General features: G+C 39.1%; 2 protein-coding genes across 2 annotated transcripts; both read left to right on the top strand.

Annotated features, from left to right (window-relative positions):
- The first annotated feature begins 2,614 nt into the window (after positions 1 to 2,614).
- On the top strand, positions 2,615 to 5,472 carry LOC122830176 (immune-associated nucleotide-binding protein 12-like). The gene is made up of 2 exons (XM_044115325.1): positions 2,615 to 2,887; positions 2,961 to 5,472. The coding sequence occupies exons 1-2, from the start codon at positions 2,791 to 2,793 to the stop codon at positions 4,535 to 4,537; spliced, it is 1,674 nt and encodes a 557-aa protein (XP_043971260.1). The 5' UTR covers positions 2,615 to 2,790; the 3' UTR covers positions 4,538 to 5,472.
- A 1,281-nt stretch (positions 5,473 to 6,753) lies between these two features.
- LOC122830175 (D(1) dopamine receptor-like) lies at positions 6,754 to 9,285 on the top strand. Its single transcript, XM_044115324.1, has one exon. It carries the CDS (start codon positions 7,065 to 7,067, stop codon positions 8,427 to 8,429), a length of 1,365 nt encoding a protein of 454 aa, XP_043971259.1. The 5' UTR covers positions 6,754 to 7,064; the 3' UTR covers positions 8,430 to 9,285.
- The last annotated feature ends 7,883 nt before the right edge of the window (positions 9,286 to 17,168 follow it).

Here is a 17,168-nt window from a genome sequence, read left to right as displayed (position 1 = left end):
CTTGTTATGAATTTGACAATTCAGTCTAGCTTTTGATATTTAAAGGTGATACTCAGAAAGAAATAATAGATTTTCACCAAGTTCTATCTGAGTTATTACTTTAAAATCAAATCTACCTCCCAATGCACTTTTTAATGCTTGGATAAACTCTTTTAAAGGGTTCAATCAAAAATAAAAGTCTGATATTGTTCTATAAAATGCTGTTTTACTTGTTGTCTTGGGATTCAAGCTCATACCCACAAGATACAAAAATACTGGTGACATCAAAATAATCCCCTCTGTCATCTTTTCCTTAAAATGTAACAGTTTCCAGAACTGTGATATTTTCAAGACTAAAACCCATTTATGAGACATTCATCTTTCAAGTTTTGGGGTACCTGTATCACCTGCACAGAGATGCATAGCGATCTTGCTTTTTTCTTCTCATAAATCAAGCAGCAGACATGAAGGTGATATCTGAGGACCAACTGCAGAGGTTTTCAAAAGTAGACATGCAATGTCCACTGCAGGGACACTGCATGACCTAAAAACACAAAAGAGCTCTCACTCCAGTGCAATGCCCAAACCACCACAAGGATAAACAGGGGATTAGGGTATTATAATCCAGTTTTGGATGCAGCTGCTGAATCTAGAAGAAGAAAAATTAAATAGACTGAATCCAGAGCCAGGGTGACGTCACTATGAAGAACCTAAAAACTAGGCTGAAAACCTCAAGGGCATAATTTCCATCTGAAAAGGATTTTAGCAGCCTATAAGGAGTATTCTCTAGGAAGCCTATAAAGAGGGCTAAAATTGGGAAACAATAAAACTTTACAAACTCAATGAAGTAAAAAAGAAGCCTGTTTGCTGTATTTTATGGAGTTGGGTTGCTCTCAAGGGAATGCCTACAATTGTAGGCATGCTACAATTATAATAAAGGATTTAGTTACATTTTTATAGAATATAAAATTTATTATATATATATATATATATATATATATATATATATATATATATATATATATATATATATATATATATTTATTTAAACAGGATTTTACAAGAAACCCAACTATGTCAAAGGTCAAACATGAATTTACTGGTCAGTTGAGGGAGGAAGACTTCTTGAAATAATCCCATCAGAATTAAAATAGTTGAATGTAGATTTTATTGTCAAATAAAGGAATTAATATATTTTCAAACACTTGTTGGACTCTCTACATCCCCAGAGCCTTTAGCGGCTCTTTACCTAATTGTTTAAGTTTCTGCTACAAAATAATTATGTTCCTACCGCACAAGAAACTTGTAATTTGTATGTTTTAAAATCAACTTCAACAATAAATGAGAGGAACAAAACTGAACATAATAAAAGAGAATAATAATCCAACATCAGACAGAATTGTCTTACGTATTGAAAAGCAAATTGCAGCCAGGAAGAATAATCATCTCTAATGTCAGAGGAATACAAACTTAATATTTTAGGCCCAAGCTGGAGCTCATTATTAGGCCTATAAATAGGTGTCCTCGTTTCAGACTGAATGAACATGCATCTTCCTGCAATCAGTGAAGGTCTCTCTCTATGTCATGTCTTAAAAGATCAAATTCTCTCCGATAAGTCTGAGAATGTATGAGAATATGAATTATTAAAGATGAAAACCACAAAATTCTTTTATCTGGTTAATAAATGAATGACTTCTTTAACAACCGCCTGTCTAACCACCAAGCGTCGTAACAAAAAGTGTCAGCAATCACCATCTTAAAAACTTTGTCTCCATCTAGTGGAGACAAATCAAGCTTTGGTAGACATGCTTTTTAAACGTCTTATTGTCGCAATGCTTCTACAGACATCAGCTTATTTTATTAACTTTTTCTGTGACAGATATACACAAAGTAGCACAAAATAGTGCAGTGTAAAGAAAAATATAAATAGTTTTCATTGTTACTTTACAAGTTAAAAAAGATTACAAAATGAGGCGTTTGTGGATATTCAGACCGCTTTTACTTTGATTTGCCCAAATATTTACTCCTGAAGTCATGTAAGCAGCACCACCTGGTTTCACTGCTTTCTTGCATTTACAAAACTCTCATTGTGAAAAACATCTTCTTGTCAGCAGTCACCACCTAATATCATGAGTTGAAAGTTATGATCCAGGACATTAATTAATTAATTGCCTGAGCCCCAATCTTGCACTTCCTGAGGTTGCTTTTTTTCCTTGTGTCACATTCCTGACTGCAGGCATTTAAACATTGTAAAATGTTTTTAATTTTAAAACATTTTATAATTAAAAATTGCTTGTTCTTTCTTTTGTCGTTGCTATTTCGTGGTAGGAAGTTGCGTTAACATTGTTAATGTTTCTAATATATATAACAATCAGTTTAATTTATGTTCAGGCATTGCACAACAGTGGTATGTGTGCTGATTCTGGGTGTCTGATCCTCCTGTGCATTGATTTTAGTGTTTCCTTCTCAGACGACCAATCAGCTTGCGTTTTTGATAAAGCAATCTATTGATCCCACCTGCTAGAATCAATAGGACTTTGGTCACACTCAGCCCAACATACAAACACATACAAAAAGCAAAGCATAACTAAACCAAACCCTGTATGTATTGACCAGATGTTGGCTGGACTGTGACTTCTTGCTGTTTTGTGAGTTCTTAGAAACTTGCTGTGTCGGGTGTTTAGGAGACAGACTATTGAGCCACTTGTCCTCCAGATTGATTCCAAAAACTCTGCTGATGATGATGGGCATAGTTCACAGTGACTTTCACATGACATAAGGTTAGGACACACCCACAGAGATGGCACCTAAATGGCTGTGGAGAATTTTTCTGTCCTCAGTTTGTGGATGAAAATGATCAGGAACAACATGACGTCTTTCACTAAGCAGTTTTTCATCAGCGCTGCTGGTAAGACATATCTTTCGTTCTTCTTTTCTTAATCTGAAAACTATGTTGAACTCTGTTCTTTTTGTCTCACCAGGCAAGAAGTCAATTTCTTCTTCCACAACCATCAGAATGGTTTTACTGGGGAGGACTGGAAGCGGCAAAAGCTCCACCGCTAACTCCATCCTTGGTCGGAAGGTCTTGGACTTAAAGCTCAGCAGTCCCTCGATCGGCCAGCGCTGCCACAGGGCCAGTGGAGAGTTTCGTGGGCGGCAGCTGCTGATTCTAGACACTCCTGGTGTGCTGGACACTCATCAGACTCAGCAGGAAGTCCAGCGGGAGCTGAGGAGGAGCGTCAGCCTCCTCTTTCCCGGACCTCATGCTTTCCTGATTGTTATTCAGATCGGAAGATTCACTCAGGAGGAGAAAGAGGCAGTGCGACACATCAAGGAGGCAATGGGCTCCCACGCTTTGAGCTTCTCTGTGGTGGTTTTCACCCACGGAGACCGTCTGGAGGAGGGGATGTCGGTGAAGCATTATCTGATAGACCAGTCTAGTGAACTGACTGAGCTGGTGGCTGCATGTGGGGGTAGGTACTGTGTCTTCAATAACCAGAATCTTAGCAACAAGGAGCAGGTCAGCGAGCTGATGATGTTGGTTGACAGCATGATGCTGAATAACGGAGAGAGTTACTACAACAGCAGAATGCTTCAGAGAGCAGAAGAAGATCTGACTTATCAGCTGGTAGAGGAGAGGAAGATGTTCACTGAAAGGAATGAGCTGCAGAAACAGAAGCAGGATAACACCCTGAAGGAGTGGTACGAGAAAGAGCTGGAGATGGTTCAACAGAAAACTAAGAAGGAGTTGGAAGAGCTGAGGACAAAACTGGAGCTGGAGAAAGAGAAGGAGGAGAAGCAGGTGAAAGAACGAGAGGAGGCTCTCAGGGAGGAGATTGAGAAGAAGAAGTTGCAAGAGATCACAAGACTGACAGACATGGAGAAGAAGAGGAGGGAAGATATTCAGGAGCGGCTCGATCAAGTAACCAAAATGTTGGAGGAGCAAGTTGAGAAGGAGAAGAAGATGAGACGATTCATGGAGGAGAAGATCCAGAAGGACAGAGCAGAACATGACAGGAAAGAGAGGGAGAAAGAGCTTCAGCACATCCAGATGGAGCAGGCGCTCAGACAGCGAGAGGAAATGACGAGAGAGGCCTTGGAGGGAGAGCTGGACAACCTCTGCCAGAGGCTGGAGGAGCTGACCAGGAAGGAGGAGGAGAGGAAGAAGCAGATGCAGGATCTTCTCAGACAGGAGCGGCAGGAGAGTCAGAGGGAACTGGACCTACAGATGGAGCAGCTGAGGGTGGAGAAACGGCGAACCGAGGCCTTCAAACGGGAGCTGAAGTTCCTGAAGATCAAGATCGAGCAGCAGAAAGAGTGTGAAGAACGCTTGAAAAAACTCCTGGATGAGAACCTGCTGAAGGAGAGGGAAAAATGCAACAAGGAAATCTCCTCGCTGAAGAGGCTGTGTGGCCAAAAGTGTAGCGAGATGCTGGAGAAGATTTCTGAACAGAGCCCTCGCAGAGTGCCCGGTCTGGTCGGATACGTGCAGGAGATGGGACTGCTGGGTCTGAACGCAGCACTGGAGAAAGTTGGAACTCCGTGCTGCATTCAATAACAGCTTACAACTGTGTTAATGTAAAAGCTTGCATGTCCTGCTTGATGTGATAATAAAATGTACTGCCTGTAAAAAATCAGCTGCCAGACTTTTTACAGATCAAGAGACTGATTAAAGAAAATGGCTCGAAATCAGTCAGATTGGATGCGAGGTGTCTGTGATCATCAGTCTTTGTTGCTAAATTTCCTCAGATTTGGTTCTTGACTTTGACTAAGCTCTTCTAACATGCTTAAACTGTGATCTAAACCAATCCACTGTGGCCTTGAACATGTTAAAATTGTCACATATTTTTCTTCGCTTACACTCTGACCAGCTTCCTTGTCTCTACAAGAGAAAAGAGTCCCCTCATCATGATGGTTCCACCACTGTGTTTCACCATAGGGACAGTGAGCCGAGTCTGATCTGCACTGTTCCACCAAATGTAGTGAGTTTTGTTTAAGTTTAATTTTATTTTGAGGTATCAGAATAAAGGGGGCACAGTACAAATGCAGGCTAATTTTTTATTGGTCTTCCACAAACGTTCTAATAAAATACATCAAATGTAAATGAGAAAAAAGATGAAACACAAAAAGCTTAAGGGATGTGAATACTTTTCAAGACTCAACTCACTTCCTCTATTTAACAGAACCATTTATCCAGAGTCAGGAAGATGACTACCCACGTGAGAGTAATTTCATTCCAACAAATGGATGTGATTCCTGTGTGCGTCCTAAATCAGCAAATGCACAAACTCTCAGAAATGATGGAGATAATCTGATTATGAACTCCCCACCCTGGGCTGTGTGCTGTACTCCCTGTGTCCATCATTTAAATCCGTACTCAAACCAAACCCTGTTACTGTTATTTAAAGAACACGCATCTCCCCTGGGCTGATACTGTTTTTTTTTTTTTTACACAAACTGTAGGCATTACTGCCTGTTTATTCTAGGAACAATAAAATCAGCTTTAATCTGCACTGCATCCCCAGATATGTTTTAATGTCTGAAAATGTGTTTGTTTTTAAGTATACTTTATTTGCTGATCCTGTGGGTGCAGTTCGGAAGTGTGATACTCAGACAGTGTGTCATATTCCCTAAAGTAATAAAAAACATAGATTGTGTATGGGTTTTTCTCTGTGCAGTGCATCAGACAAACAAGAAAATCTAGAAAATGTTGCACATTTTGATGGTTTTTCTTGCAGCAGTTGTTCCACAAAACCTCAAATTTAAATTCTTACCTATTTTTTTTTAACAATATTTTCCAATTTTGTAATTTACTCCATCATTGGGCTTTGGAGACAAGATGAACACACTGCCGTCCATCCATCCATCCATCCATTTTCTGTTTACCCTTGTCCCTAATGGGGTCGGGAGGGTTGCTGGTTCCTATCTCCAGCTAATGTTCCGGGTGAGAGGCGGGTTCACCCTGGACAGGTCGCCAGTCTGTTGCAGGGCAACACAGAGACATACAAGACAAACAACCATTCACACACACACTCACACCTAGGGAGAATTTAGAGAGCCCAATTAACCTGACAGTCATGTTTTTGGACTGTGAGAGGAAGGCAGAGAACCCGGAGAGAACCCACGCATGCACAGGGAGAACATGCAAACTCCATGCAGAAAGACCCTGGGCTGGGAATCGAACCCAGGACCTTCTTGCTGCAAGGCAACAGTTCTACCAACTGTGCCACTGTGCAGCCCCAACACACTGCCAACTCTGCTAAATCAAATGTACTTTATTGTTTACATTTGGTTATCTTCAGTGTTTTTCGCTAAAATAAACTGTTTTTCAATTATTTGATATTACAGTTTACATTATATTATTCAACCTGAAGCATTTGCATGAATGATCATATCAATTTTAATTTCAGAGATTACAGGCTAATAAAACAGCAGCGTTATAGAAAATATGCAGTCTTTTTTAATAAATTAGGATATAACTGAAAAGTTAAATTATTTAAAAATCTCTGTGAAAGACAGTATATAGATTAAATACACACATAATCATGTTTTTAATAATGATGACTTTCCCTCATAGGTAATGAAAATACAATGTATTAGAATATTTAATCAGACCCATAAAATATCATCTTTAATACAGGTAGGTGTACCTAAAAATGATTTGCTTATAGATTGTTATTTGTAAAGAATAGTCTTTATTGCTTTTAACAAACAATAACTGTTGTGAAGTGTTTTTTATTCTTAGCCATCTTTTTCGTAAAGCAGCAAAAGGAGAAGTTCTGATTTGAAAATGAGTGGGAAACTATACATAGCAGTTATTTCTTTCATTGCTGAAATTGCTCACTGGTCTCCTGTCTCATGTGACCACCTTCTCAGAGCCGTCTGGGCAGTCAGCTGGTTGTGCCTGGCTGTCCCCTGTAGATCTGCCGTGCGCTCACAGCAGCAGCAGCAGCAGCAGCAGCAGCAGCAGCATAGATTAGTCTGGACTCATCATGCTGCGCCATTCCCACTGTAACTGCGTGCGGCTTTTAACCTATTAATATAGGTTTTGCAGTTTGCCATGTGGTCCTTTTTGGCTCTGGACAATGAATAACACCACCGGCTTGGCGCTGGTTGGAGCGGGCAGCCGGGAAGACCCGCCGGCGCACAGAGCTCTCACCGGATGCGTCCTGGTGCTGCTAATCATTTGGACGCTCGTGGGCAACATGACCGTGTGCGCGGCCGTGTATCGCTACCGCCACCTGCGCGCCAAGGTGACCAACATCTTCATCGTGTCCCTGGCTCTGTCGGATCTCCTGGTAGCGGTGCTGGTGATGCCGTGGAAAGCCGCAGCTGAAGTAGCCGGCTTCTGGCCGTTCGGCGACTTCTGTAAGACATGGCTGGCCTGCGACATCATGTGCTCCACGGCCTCCATCCTCAACCTGTGCATGATCAGCGTGGACCGATACTGGGCAATCTCCAGCCCGTTTTGCTACGAGCGCAGCATGAACAAGAGGGTGGCCTTCGTGATGATCGGGGCGACGTGGACAGTGTCCGTCGTGATCTCCTTTGTTCCCGTGCAGCTGGACTGGCACCGGGCTGAAATCAGTGACCCCGGCGGGCGCGTGATTCCACGCCTGGAGAGCACCGAGGGGAGCTGTGACTCGAGTCTGAGCCGCACTTACGCAATCTCTTCCTCCCTTATCAGCTTCTACATCCCCGTTGTGATCATGATCGTCACCTACACCCGGATTTACCGGATTGCCCAGACGCAGATCCGGGTAATATCTTCCTTGGAGCGCGCGGCGGAGCACGCCCAGAGCTGCCGGTCACACGTGCCCGAGCTGTTCCCGCACATGTGCACAGACATCGGTGCCAGCTCCTACCAGTCCCGCATCAGCATCCACCCTGATTCCCAGTGCCCCAATCAGTCACACCGGGAGCTCAGAGTCTCCATCAGGAAAGAGACCAAAGTGCTGAAGACTCTGAGCATCATAATGGGAGTTTTTGTTTGCTGCTGGCTGCCCTTCTTCATCCTGAACTGCGCTCTACCCTTTTGCCCCGGACCAGGGGCCCCTGGAGCCCACCGCGGCCCCTGCTGTGTCAGCGAGAAAACCTTCGATGTGTTTGTGTGGATCGGGTGGAGTAACTCCTCCCTAAATCCGGTTATTTATGCGTTCAACGCAGACTTTAGAGACGCCTTCCTTCGCCTGTTGCGCTGCCGCGGAGGAGGCTTTCTGTCGGCGGTGAGTACAGCGGTGGAGACCATGCTGACGAACAACGAGGCCAGGCAGCAGAGGCGAGACAGCACCCTGAAGGCAAAGTTGAGCGTGTCCACGAACACGCGGGGGAGTCAGGACAGCGGAAACACCACGGTGGCCGTGTTTTATCACGGAGGGGCCACGATGGAACAAGGGACGGACACGGAGGAAAGATATGACAAAGACCGACTGACACAGATACCCAGATAATTTTAAAATCTCCAGCCACGCTGATCTTCTTTTAGTCTGCTTTAGTCGATATTAAATCATTTTGACCGTCAAACAAGTTCTTTAAGGAAAGGAAAATCAATTATTTTCACTTGATAGCCTAGAAGTACGGGGGACTAAGTGTTACAATTCAAATAGCCAAAAAGATGTAGTTGTAATTTAATGGGTTTTCCTTAACTGATTAAAACTGGAAACAAACAAGTGAATAACTATCCTAACACTTTTATGCATGAGTTGTCATAATCATGCAAAAAAAAAAAAAAAAAAAAAATGCAGATTTTTTTTTTCAATCTATTTTTGACACTTTTAGTTTAAGAAATATGACGGCTAAACCAGTGCAGCAACACACTTTTACATTTTCTAACATAGTTCACTTTTATGAGAAAAAGAAACTAACCGTAGCCTACATATTTCCCACCAGAACAAGACAAAAATGATATCCAACAGGTAAAAAAAAAGACTTGAATAACTGTGACCTACAATCATAAAACATTAGTTATTACAATGTGTCAATAAAAATATATTTACAAAAAACTGTTCAAAAAAAGCTTTTAAGATTAATTTTATGATGGTTCCATTTATTATTTTATCGTCGTCTCCAGCAGTAATTTATTTTGTTTGTCAGCTTTGACCATCAAAGACCAACAGTGCTCCAATCAATAACCCCTTTGAAATTCTCCTATTGTTCTGTGGGCAAATCTACAAAATGGAAGATTGATGTTGACCCACCATTATTTCACCTCTAATCCACCTCAGGAGGTTGTAATAAACCTGTAACTATTATGAATTGTTAACATGCGGCTACAAAGCAAACATAGTGAGTGTGCACAGAACTCAGACATTGCATCATCCTTTTGGCGGCATGCATCACATTAGTGACACAGAGCTCAGCCCTGGGGAAACTCCATAAAAGAAAACCTTTGCTGGTGAAGACCGTTCATCACAAGCCACCCCCTCTTGATTCCACAGTCCCAGCTGCATGATCTGAATGCTCACATGGTCTGTGATCTGAGCGTTATGATGTGAAAGGAAGAAGTGACCAGTGGGTCGTTTGTGGCTTGTCGTTTATAATGTAACAACAATGTGAGAAGAGGCTAACATCATTTGTTTTAGATTGGCTTGCTGTGCAGGTTAAACCAATCGGATAGGTGGGCCACTGTGGATATTCTAATGGTTTCTCTGAGCATTCAGACACAGTAACCATGAAGCAATTAAAGGAACAATGAATGAATAATGACATGCTATTTTAATAAATAATTACTTCAGATTATGAATAATGGATTTCACATTATTTTATTAGCCATTCAATACATAATACATTGAAGTTACTACAAATTATTTTATTCCCCAAATTGCATTAATTTTTGTTTTTATTTACCTTATAAATATTCACCTAATTAGTTAATCTTTTATTACATCGCCACACTTTTGACGATGATGTAATTTTATAAATAGGGCGAGGTATTTCTGCTCTGTGATCTTTATATTCTGTGATCTGGGGTTTTTAAAAGCATTTATTTAAATGACATTTGGTAGCCAAGCAGGACCAGATGCTCATACTGGATCGTTGTCCTAAAGTTCATGGTCTTCTTGTCCCTGACTTTTTCCAGTATCACTGCTCAGAAACTGGAAATACTATCCACTTAATTTTTTTTGTTCAGCCATGAAGAGTAATGGACAGAAAGAGAGAGATAATAAGCTTAACTCACACATAGACAGTCATTGAGGACTTGTTAAATTTCCACCAGTTTAATCTATCAGGTGTCACATTCATTTGAATAAATCTAAGAATAGAACTTTGAAGAAAGTTTGACATCTTAAAGTTTATGTTTTAAAACTGCCAAAATTTTTAATACTGGACACAGTCACACTGTATATGGGATCTTGACATTTTTATATATTTTGGCCTTTCATTTGTGGTTAATGTGTGAATTTTTTTTCTCCAGTCATTTTTATGAATGAACAGTACAATGTATGAATTAGCAGTTTTCTAAGCTACTTTGTTATTTAAGTTATTTCCCTTTAAGATGGGGGTTGGTAATTCTGGGCCTTTTGGGTCAATATCATTCATGTCTTCAGGTATTTGATTGCTTGAAAACACAAATGAAAAGAGCTTTTGTCAGCTCCTGCTGTAATGCCATAGAAATACTTCAAGCGTTTGAGTCAGGTGGAGCAGGGGACACGTCCAAAACATAATGAGAACTGAAATCCCTCCAGTTCTTCCAGCAGGTCCTAAAACAATCTGATAATAGTGTGAATACTAATTTAAAGTTCCAGTTGATTTTGTCCACATCCTGTCTCATCACATTGGTGTAGGTGGATTAGTGAGTGAAGTGATTATCTGGCTGTTTGATCCCCATCTCTTCAAACCCCACACTATTCCTGACACAGTTCTGTGAAAAAGTATTGATATATCTTGAACATCAAATTTGGGACATTTAAAGGTTAAATATATTTTGCTGTGACTTTATGTGAACAAGACATAGTTCTGTGTGCCAGTCTCAAGTCTTTTGCAGCCTTCAGCAGGTTTTCCTCCAGGATTACACCAATCAACTCTGACCACTTCCCCTGTCTCTGCTCAGAAGACTCTATTTCAACGTTTGCTTCTTGACCTGATTTCTCAAGTTTCTGTATTTTATTTAGGCCTAGCACAACACACGCCACAGTGCTCAGACAGTTATTAAGATACATATTTGAAATCTGTGTAAATATTATGGTTGCAATTAACAATTATTTAGTAATCAATAATTCTATTGATTGTTCTGATGGCTAATTGATTAATATGATAAAAGAGATAGTTCATCCTGCAAATTTTTCATTTAACCACTTAAGCATTTTTATACAACAGTAGAAATATTCAAAAATGTAAATAAACAAAAAACCCAACAGTTTTAATTTTTTTCAGTAATCAGTTAAAGAAGATAAATTGTTGAATTAATTGTTTCAGCCATAGTAAACTTCTGTCCACTTTATGGTCCTGCATAACTTTTTGTTGCTCTGTTGTGTAGCATTTCAATAAACTACAAAGATATTTGTTCACTAAATGCAAAAATGTTCAAGTTGTATGAACATTTTTGAATTTGCAAGGCACAATATTCAGAGAGGAAGTAAATTCCTGTGGAGTGTGATGTATGTTGTAAAAGTTGCTGAATATATGATTAAATAAGTGAGAAAACATTGTAAAGTGCTTTCAAAATAAAATAAGGTTGAAAGAGACGCATAGACCACTGACTATTATGATTAAGCGTCAAAGTTTGTAAGAATTTGGAAAGATATTGATTTAAAAAATTAGTTATGTATTGCAGTTCCGTGCAAGTTAAGTTATTTGGATGTACTTGAATGTTATCGTTAATTTGAGTTTTTAACTATAAAACACTTTTATGCTCAGACCTCAGAGATGACTGTGGCTCAGTGGGTGGAGTAGTTGTTATGAAATTGGACAAATGGGGGTTTAAGTCCAGGCTTTTAATGGGTACCACGGCAACTCAACCTCTTATGATCCTCATATTGGTGCATGAATGTTTGTGAGTGGGAATGACTGAATGGGGTGTCATTATAAACAGTTTTGAGTGATCAGTGTGACCAGAAAAGCACTAAAAAAATTCAGTCTATTTAGCTTTCCCCGCAGAACATTGAAACCTTTTGATGCCATCTACTCATGAGCTTTTTAGTAGCTTGTGTTCACCGGTGAATTAAAGCTTACCTTTGCATTCCCGTCCCACTCATGCAGCAGGACGCATTACAGGTCATTTCTTTTTCCGAATCTGTAGAAATGGGATTATATAAGTGACTCACATGGGTACCCATCTGTTGAGCCGTTTGGTAGCTGCACTGTGCACTCTGTGTACCCTCCTCCTATACCCTGAGAGAAACCGGCATGAATAATTTGTACCTTAAGGTTGTTCTTGTGGAAGCTGTCCTGACCAGTGAGAGCATAGAAGCTTTTACGCTGACAACACTCAAAAACACAAGAAGTGATGCCACTAAGAGGCTTCGGCTGGAAAGTGGAGCGAAGAAGTGCAGCTCTCTCAGGCGGCCCACAGATCAACTCTCTACTAATTAACAAAGTTTCAGTTTTCTTTGTTAGACCTCTTTGTTCTGATAAAATATGAAAGATGGTTCTATACTTGAAATAGGACAGAAATATTAACGGATACTTTAAAAATGTATGTTTCTTATTATTTTCTGGTATTTCTACATATGGTACTTATTATGTTACTGAGGACAGACACAAAAAAATCACTTTTACTAAACGCTTTTGTTTCAACTCAAAATAGACAAAAATAAGTTATTAAAAACTCATAAATTCACCACACAAGCTAAAGAATAAAAGTTATTTTTACAAAATCTACTTTATGGCTTTCCTGAAGGCCTCCAGATTGTAAGGATGTTACCAAACATGACAAGAGTTTATCTGCAAATGCAGTCAAAAAAGTGCATTTCAAGCAAAAAGACTTACGTCTGCTTACGCATTGAGAAACAGCAATTTCTCAAATCCTTTTCAAAACAAAGTTCACAGAGATTGATTTTTACAGGTTTTAGTGTTAAGAGAGTAGATTCCAAATTTCTCTTGGACATTATTCAGTGCCATTATCCTTTAAAATAAAATGTGACTATTTCATGATTTAAATCATAAAAGTTGGTTTAAAATTGCTTTTGGCTTAGATGAGTGTTGATGTGTTTTGAGTCACCAATGGGCAGGTTTTATTTTTCTGAAACGTGTTCAAGGTTTCCCCCAGAAAAGTACAAGTAAAGCCTGGTGGCCCGTCAGGGATATAATACACTGAGGGAAACCCTGGTGTTAGTATTGAGAAGTCAATGACTAAACAGAACAATGGAAATGATGGCACCATGTGGCAACCACCATCACAATTTTATTAGGATTTCTGTTTAACTTTCTTCCTACTTCAACTGTTGCAGCAACAATTAGTTGGGAGATCTGAAGCCCATCTTTTATAAAGAGAGTTATTTCTACCAGGCACTGAGGATTATGATTTTTTGTTCTGTGTAATAGAGGAGTGAGAAAAAACTGTGCACTAATGTTGAGCACATCTATTCACGTGGCTTTCACTGTGTAATGGGCCTGTAACCTACATCCTTCAGCTGCAGGCATGCATTGTGTGTAAGAATGGTCACCATACCAAAGAGGATTAGTTTTAAAAAAGGGTCAAATGCAATTTAAAAGTGTGCAGATGTTGCATGTAGGTTACCTAGAGGCAACATCTTTACAGAAAGGAAGCAGCTATTATCAAAAATGGTACTGTGCAAATAAAAATAGAAATAATGATGAGGAATGGCTTAAAACAAAAACATATTTCTATTGTTACAACCTAGTTAAAGACAGCACTTATGTCAATTCATTTCTTCATAAAGAAATCTTACTAAGCCTTTCTTAAGAAACTCCTGTAAGTTGTCATGTAGTTGATCTGAGATTTATTAAAGCTCTCATGTGTTTCAGACACAGCACAGAGAGGAAACGGTAAACTTATTTGTGTATTTAAATTAATAAATATTTAGTTCATTCATTCAATTACATTTCAATTTCTATTGATTGTATGATGTTGACTTTGGACCAGTCCCTCATTCTGAGCCTGATTCAAGTAGCATCAGTGAAGTTATCATGACTTCATTGTGACTACAGAATAAGAAAGCCTCTGTTAAGTTTTGCGATCCTCTAAATAAAGGATAGAGTCAAAAATACTTTCATAGGATTTTTTTTCTATCTACAGAGAGCTGGAAAAAAATATAAAAGGATCAGGAGGAGCTTACAACACTTTTGGTTTTAAGATTAGGGTTTCTACATGGTCCAGCTGGGTGCCGCTGGCTGTCGGCTCTCATTTCTACTACTGCCTGAGGAAGCTGAATTATTAGTGCGAGGCATCAGAAAGCCTGCCATCCCACTCTAACAGTGTCCTTCTAGCTTACTAAAAATAGCCGACACAGGAACACACTCGGAGGGAAAGAGCAGAGTTTGTGAACCATGGATAGTACATTCAAGTGGGAAGTGGCAGCGGCTGTCAGACTTTCATTCACGCAAGTTGAACAAAACAGTTCTGGCTGATAAAGAAGTACCAGAATTATGAGCAAAAACACTTCAGATAAAGTGTATGGCATAAGATTAATGAAACAAAACAGAACACACAACATGAATAAATGTGTAAACCCAAAATTTACCATCACAGTCACTGATGCTGGCATTTAGACAATAATATTCTCTCAGTAAGAGAAAACTGATTCCTGCTTCTTGATTAATGGCCAATGGCAGGTCTATCATCTGAACAGGCGACCTAATAATTTCTATTTTTTCCACTGAGACATATCACACCAAATATTTTAGTTCTGACTGTTTTTGATGTCAAATCAACTTTACAGAAGTTTTCATCAACTTGACATGGTCATAAAAGTTATTATTATTGAGCTTTTAATTGAACTATTTAAAAAAAATACAAATATTTATTGGTGAACTCATCATATGACAAACTAACACTTAATGCTAGTAGGCTTGTATTATGTTTCTGAAATTATCCTGAGCTCAAACCTACCGTTAGAATAAGTGGACCGTTCGTAAAAGCCAAATTGATACCAGAAAACCGACAAATTTAAATGACCTCTACAATTTCTGGTGAGTAGACTTTAGAAATATTCAGCCAGAATTACACCGAAGAAAATAATCAAGTTTTTAAAGGTTATTTAACCACATATTGTAATGGTTGTACCTTTATATCTGCATGATTTTAAAAACTGATTGCAGTTGTTTGTGATATAATCCTTTATGTTTGGAGGAAGGCATTATGAAAAGCTCCAAACTATTATGGTTTTCTTACAGTATGGTCATAAGACTATGATCATATTGGGTTTATATTCACTGACCAGTGGAAAACCCACAATGGACAGGGAAAATTAATACTGATATTATTTTACTCATCACATTAATCAGTCGACCTGTGTATTCTGTCATCAAAAAGCTTTAGGACACTTTATGACCAGGACACTTTATCTAAAATGATCAGTGATGAAGGCGTTTGGGTTCAGGTCAGCAGGGTGCCAGTACTGCTGTGCAGATGCGTGCATATGGCCGCTGGTCCCACAGAAACACCTCTGGAACAGCAGGGTGTCCTACTTCTACACTTCTGCTTACTTCAAAGACAAGTCACAAGAAGGCCTGGGTGGTGAGTTCCCAACTTGTACTTATTGAGGGATTATACAGAAAGCTTGCAGACAAGTGAGGACCACACCACATGTTGTAACGAGGGATTAAGGAAGCAACGTCACTCTTAGCCATTTGGATGCAAGAAACACAAGATTCTGATTATTTCACCTGACTTGAGGACAAACTGGTCTTTTCTGTAGTTTTTTTATTTTTTTTATTTGACATTTTCTGATACAGCAGCTGGTTTTAGTTATTTTCATCCTTTTCATTTTATTTTATTTATTTATTTATCACCATCATGGATAACTTAATCTACATTTTGATAATTCTGCATTTTTTTTATCGCTGTTCTGAGTGTGAGGTCATTTTGTGTCTTGTCTTTGTCTGTCATATATTAGTTATTTATTTTAAATATTCTCATATCTTCAGTGATTTCTTTTAAACTAGTTAAGCTGACATTCTTTTGAGGCTGTTTCTGTCTCATGTTGTTTTTAGACCATTTGGGAGTTCAGTTCCTAGAATACCTTCATACAAGCATATGTTTCACTTCAAAATTTCATTTGTCTGTCTTATACCTCCTGGTGTTTGTTGACCTCTGCTGGTGGCTCAAAACTTTCTCTGATCTGATGAACATGAACACAGCTTGAAAGACTTAATGTTTTTATATGCTTTGTATTGAATTAAAGCCAGAAATGGATACCTTTCTAAAACCATCTCTGCATCCAGAACACAAGTTTATAAATGATGATTCTTGGAAAGGTGAATGTTCCAGAAACAGGGTATGATTTTGATTTTATGGTTAGTTACGAAGCCAAGAATCACCCCCAGATTCTTGGCTTCGTCAGACCATTTTAATCCAATGGACTGAAGGTGGGTGATTATATTTAATCTATGCTCTTTTGGTCCAAACACTAATATTACAGTTTTATTTTTTTTAGTTGGAGAAAATTTTGGCCCATTCAGACATTAATCTGCTCAATACATTTAGTGAGTATTTGATTGTAGATTGTAGATTGCTCTTGTGCGTTAGAGCAAACCGCTGCCTCAGGCACACCCACTCACTGGAAGCAGAGGTCACACCCAGCACACACACTTCAAACCATGAAACTGAGATTGCTTTATATGGTGAGATTATAAATTATGATTTATAATCTAATAAAATCTCCACAACTTTATAAGTGACATATTTTTTTGTTCCTTGACCTTTATGATGGTGTTTATTAACTTATGTTCTCTAACAGACATCAGACGTTAAAAGGACAGCTGCGTCGTATTGCCATTAAAAATTAAAATTAAAAAGTGGGGCACTTTAAGTAGGTGAATTCTAAAGGAAGTTGGTGGCATTCAGTTTGTTTCAGGAATATCAGAGAAAAGGGGGCTGAATATCATATTTTGATGTCTTTGTTAAATTTAAATCCAATTATCACTTTATTTTCTTTCCCATTCACCTTTAGGTACAACTTGTGGTCAAGAGTTTTTACTGATTATGGGATGATAATAAGGGGAATGGGGAAACATTATCCACACTGTTGCAGCAAAGGCCCAAAGCTCCATTGAACTGAAGTGCAAAT

This window comes from Gambusia affinis, linkage group LG04 (assembly GCF_019740435.1).
Source record: "Gambusia affinis linkage group LG04, SWU_Gaff_1.0, whole genome shotgun sequence".
NCBI lineage: Eukaryota > Metazoa > Chordata > Actinopteri > Cyprinodontiformes > Poeciliidae > Gambusia > Gambusia affinis.
This window is presented reverse-complemented; position numbering and strand designations above follow the sequence as displayed.

Excerpts from the sequence above, each read along its gene's own strand:
- LOC122830176 (XM_044115325.1), top strand. The coding sequence starts at position 2,791 with ATGGCTGTGGAGAATTTTTCTGTCCTCAGTTTGTGGATGAAAATGATC. Across the intron at positions 2,888-2,960 it reads GTTTTTCATCAGCGCTGCTG|GCAAGAAGTCAATTTCTTCT; the intron begins GTAAGACATATC and ends TTGTCTCACCAG.
- LOC122830175 (XM_044115324.1), top strand. The coding sequence starts at position 7,065 with ATGAATAACACCACCGGCTTGGCGCTGGTTGGAGCGGGCAGCCGGGAA.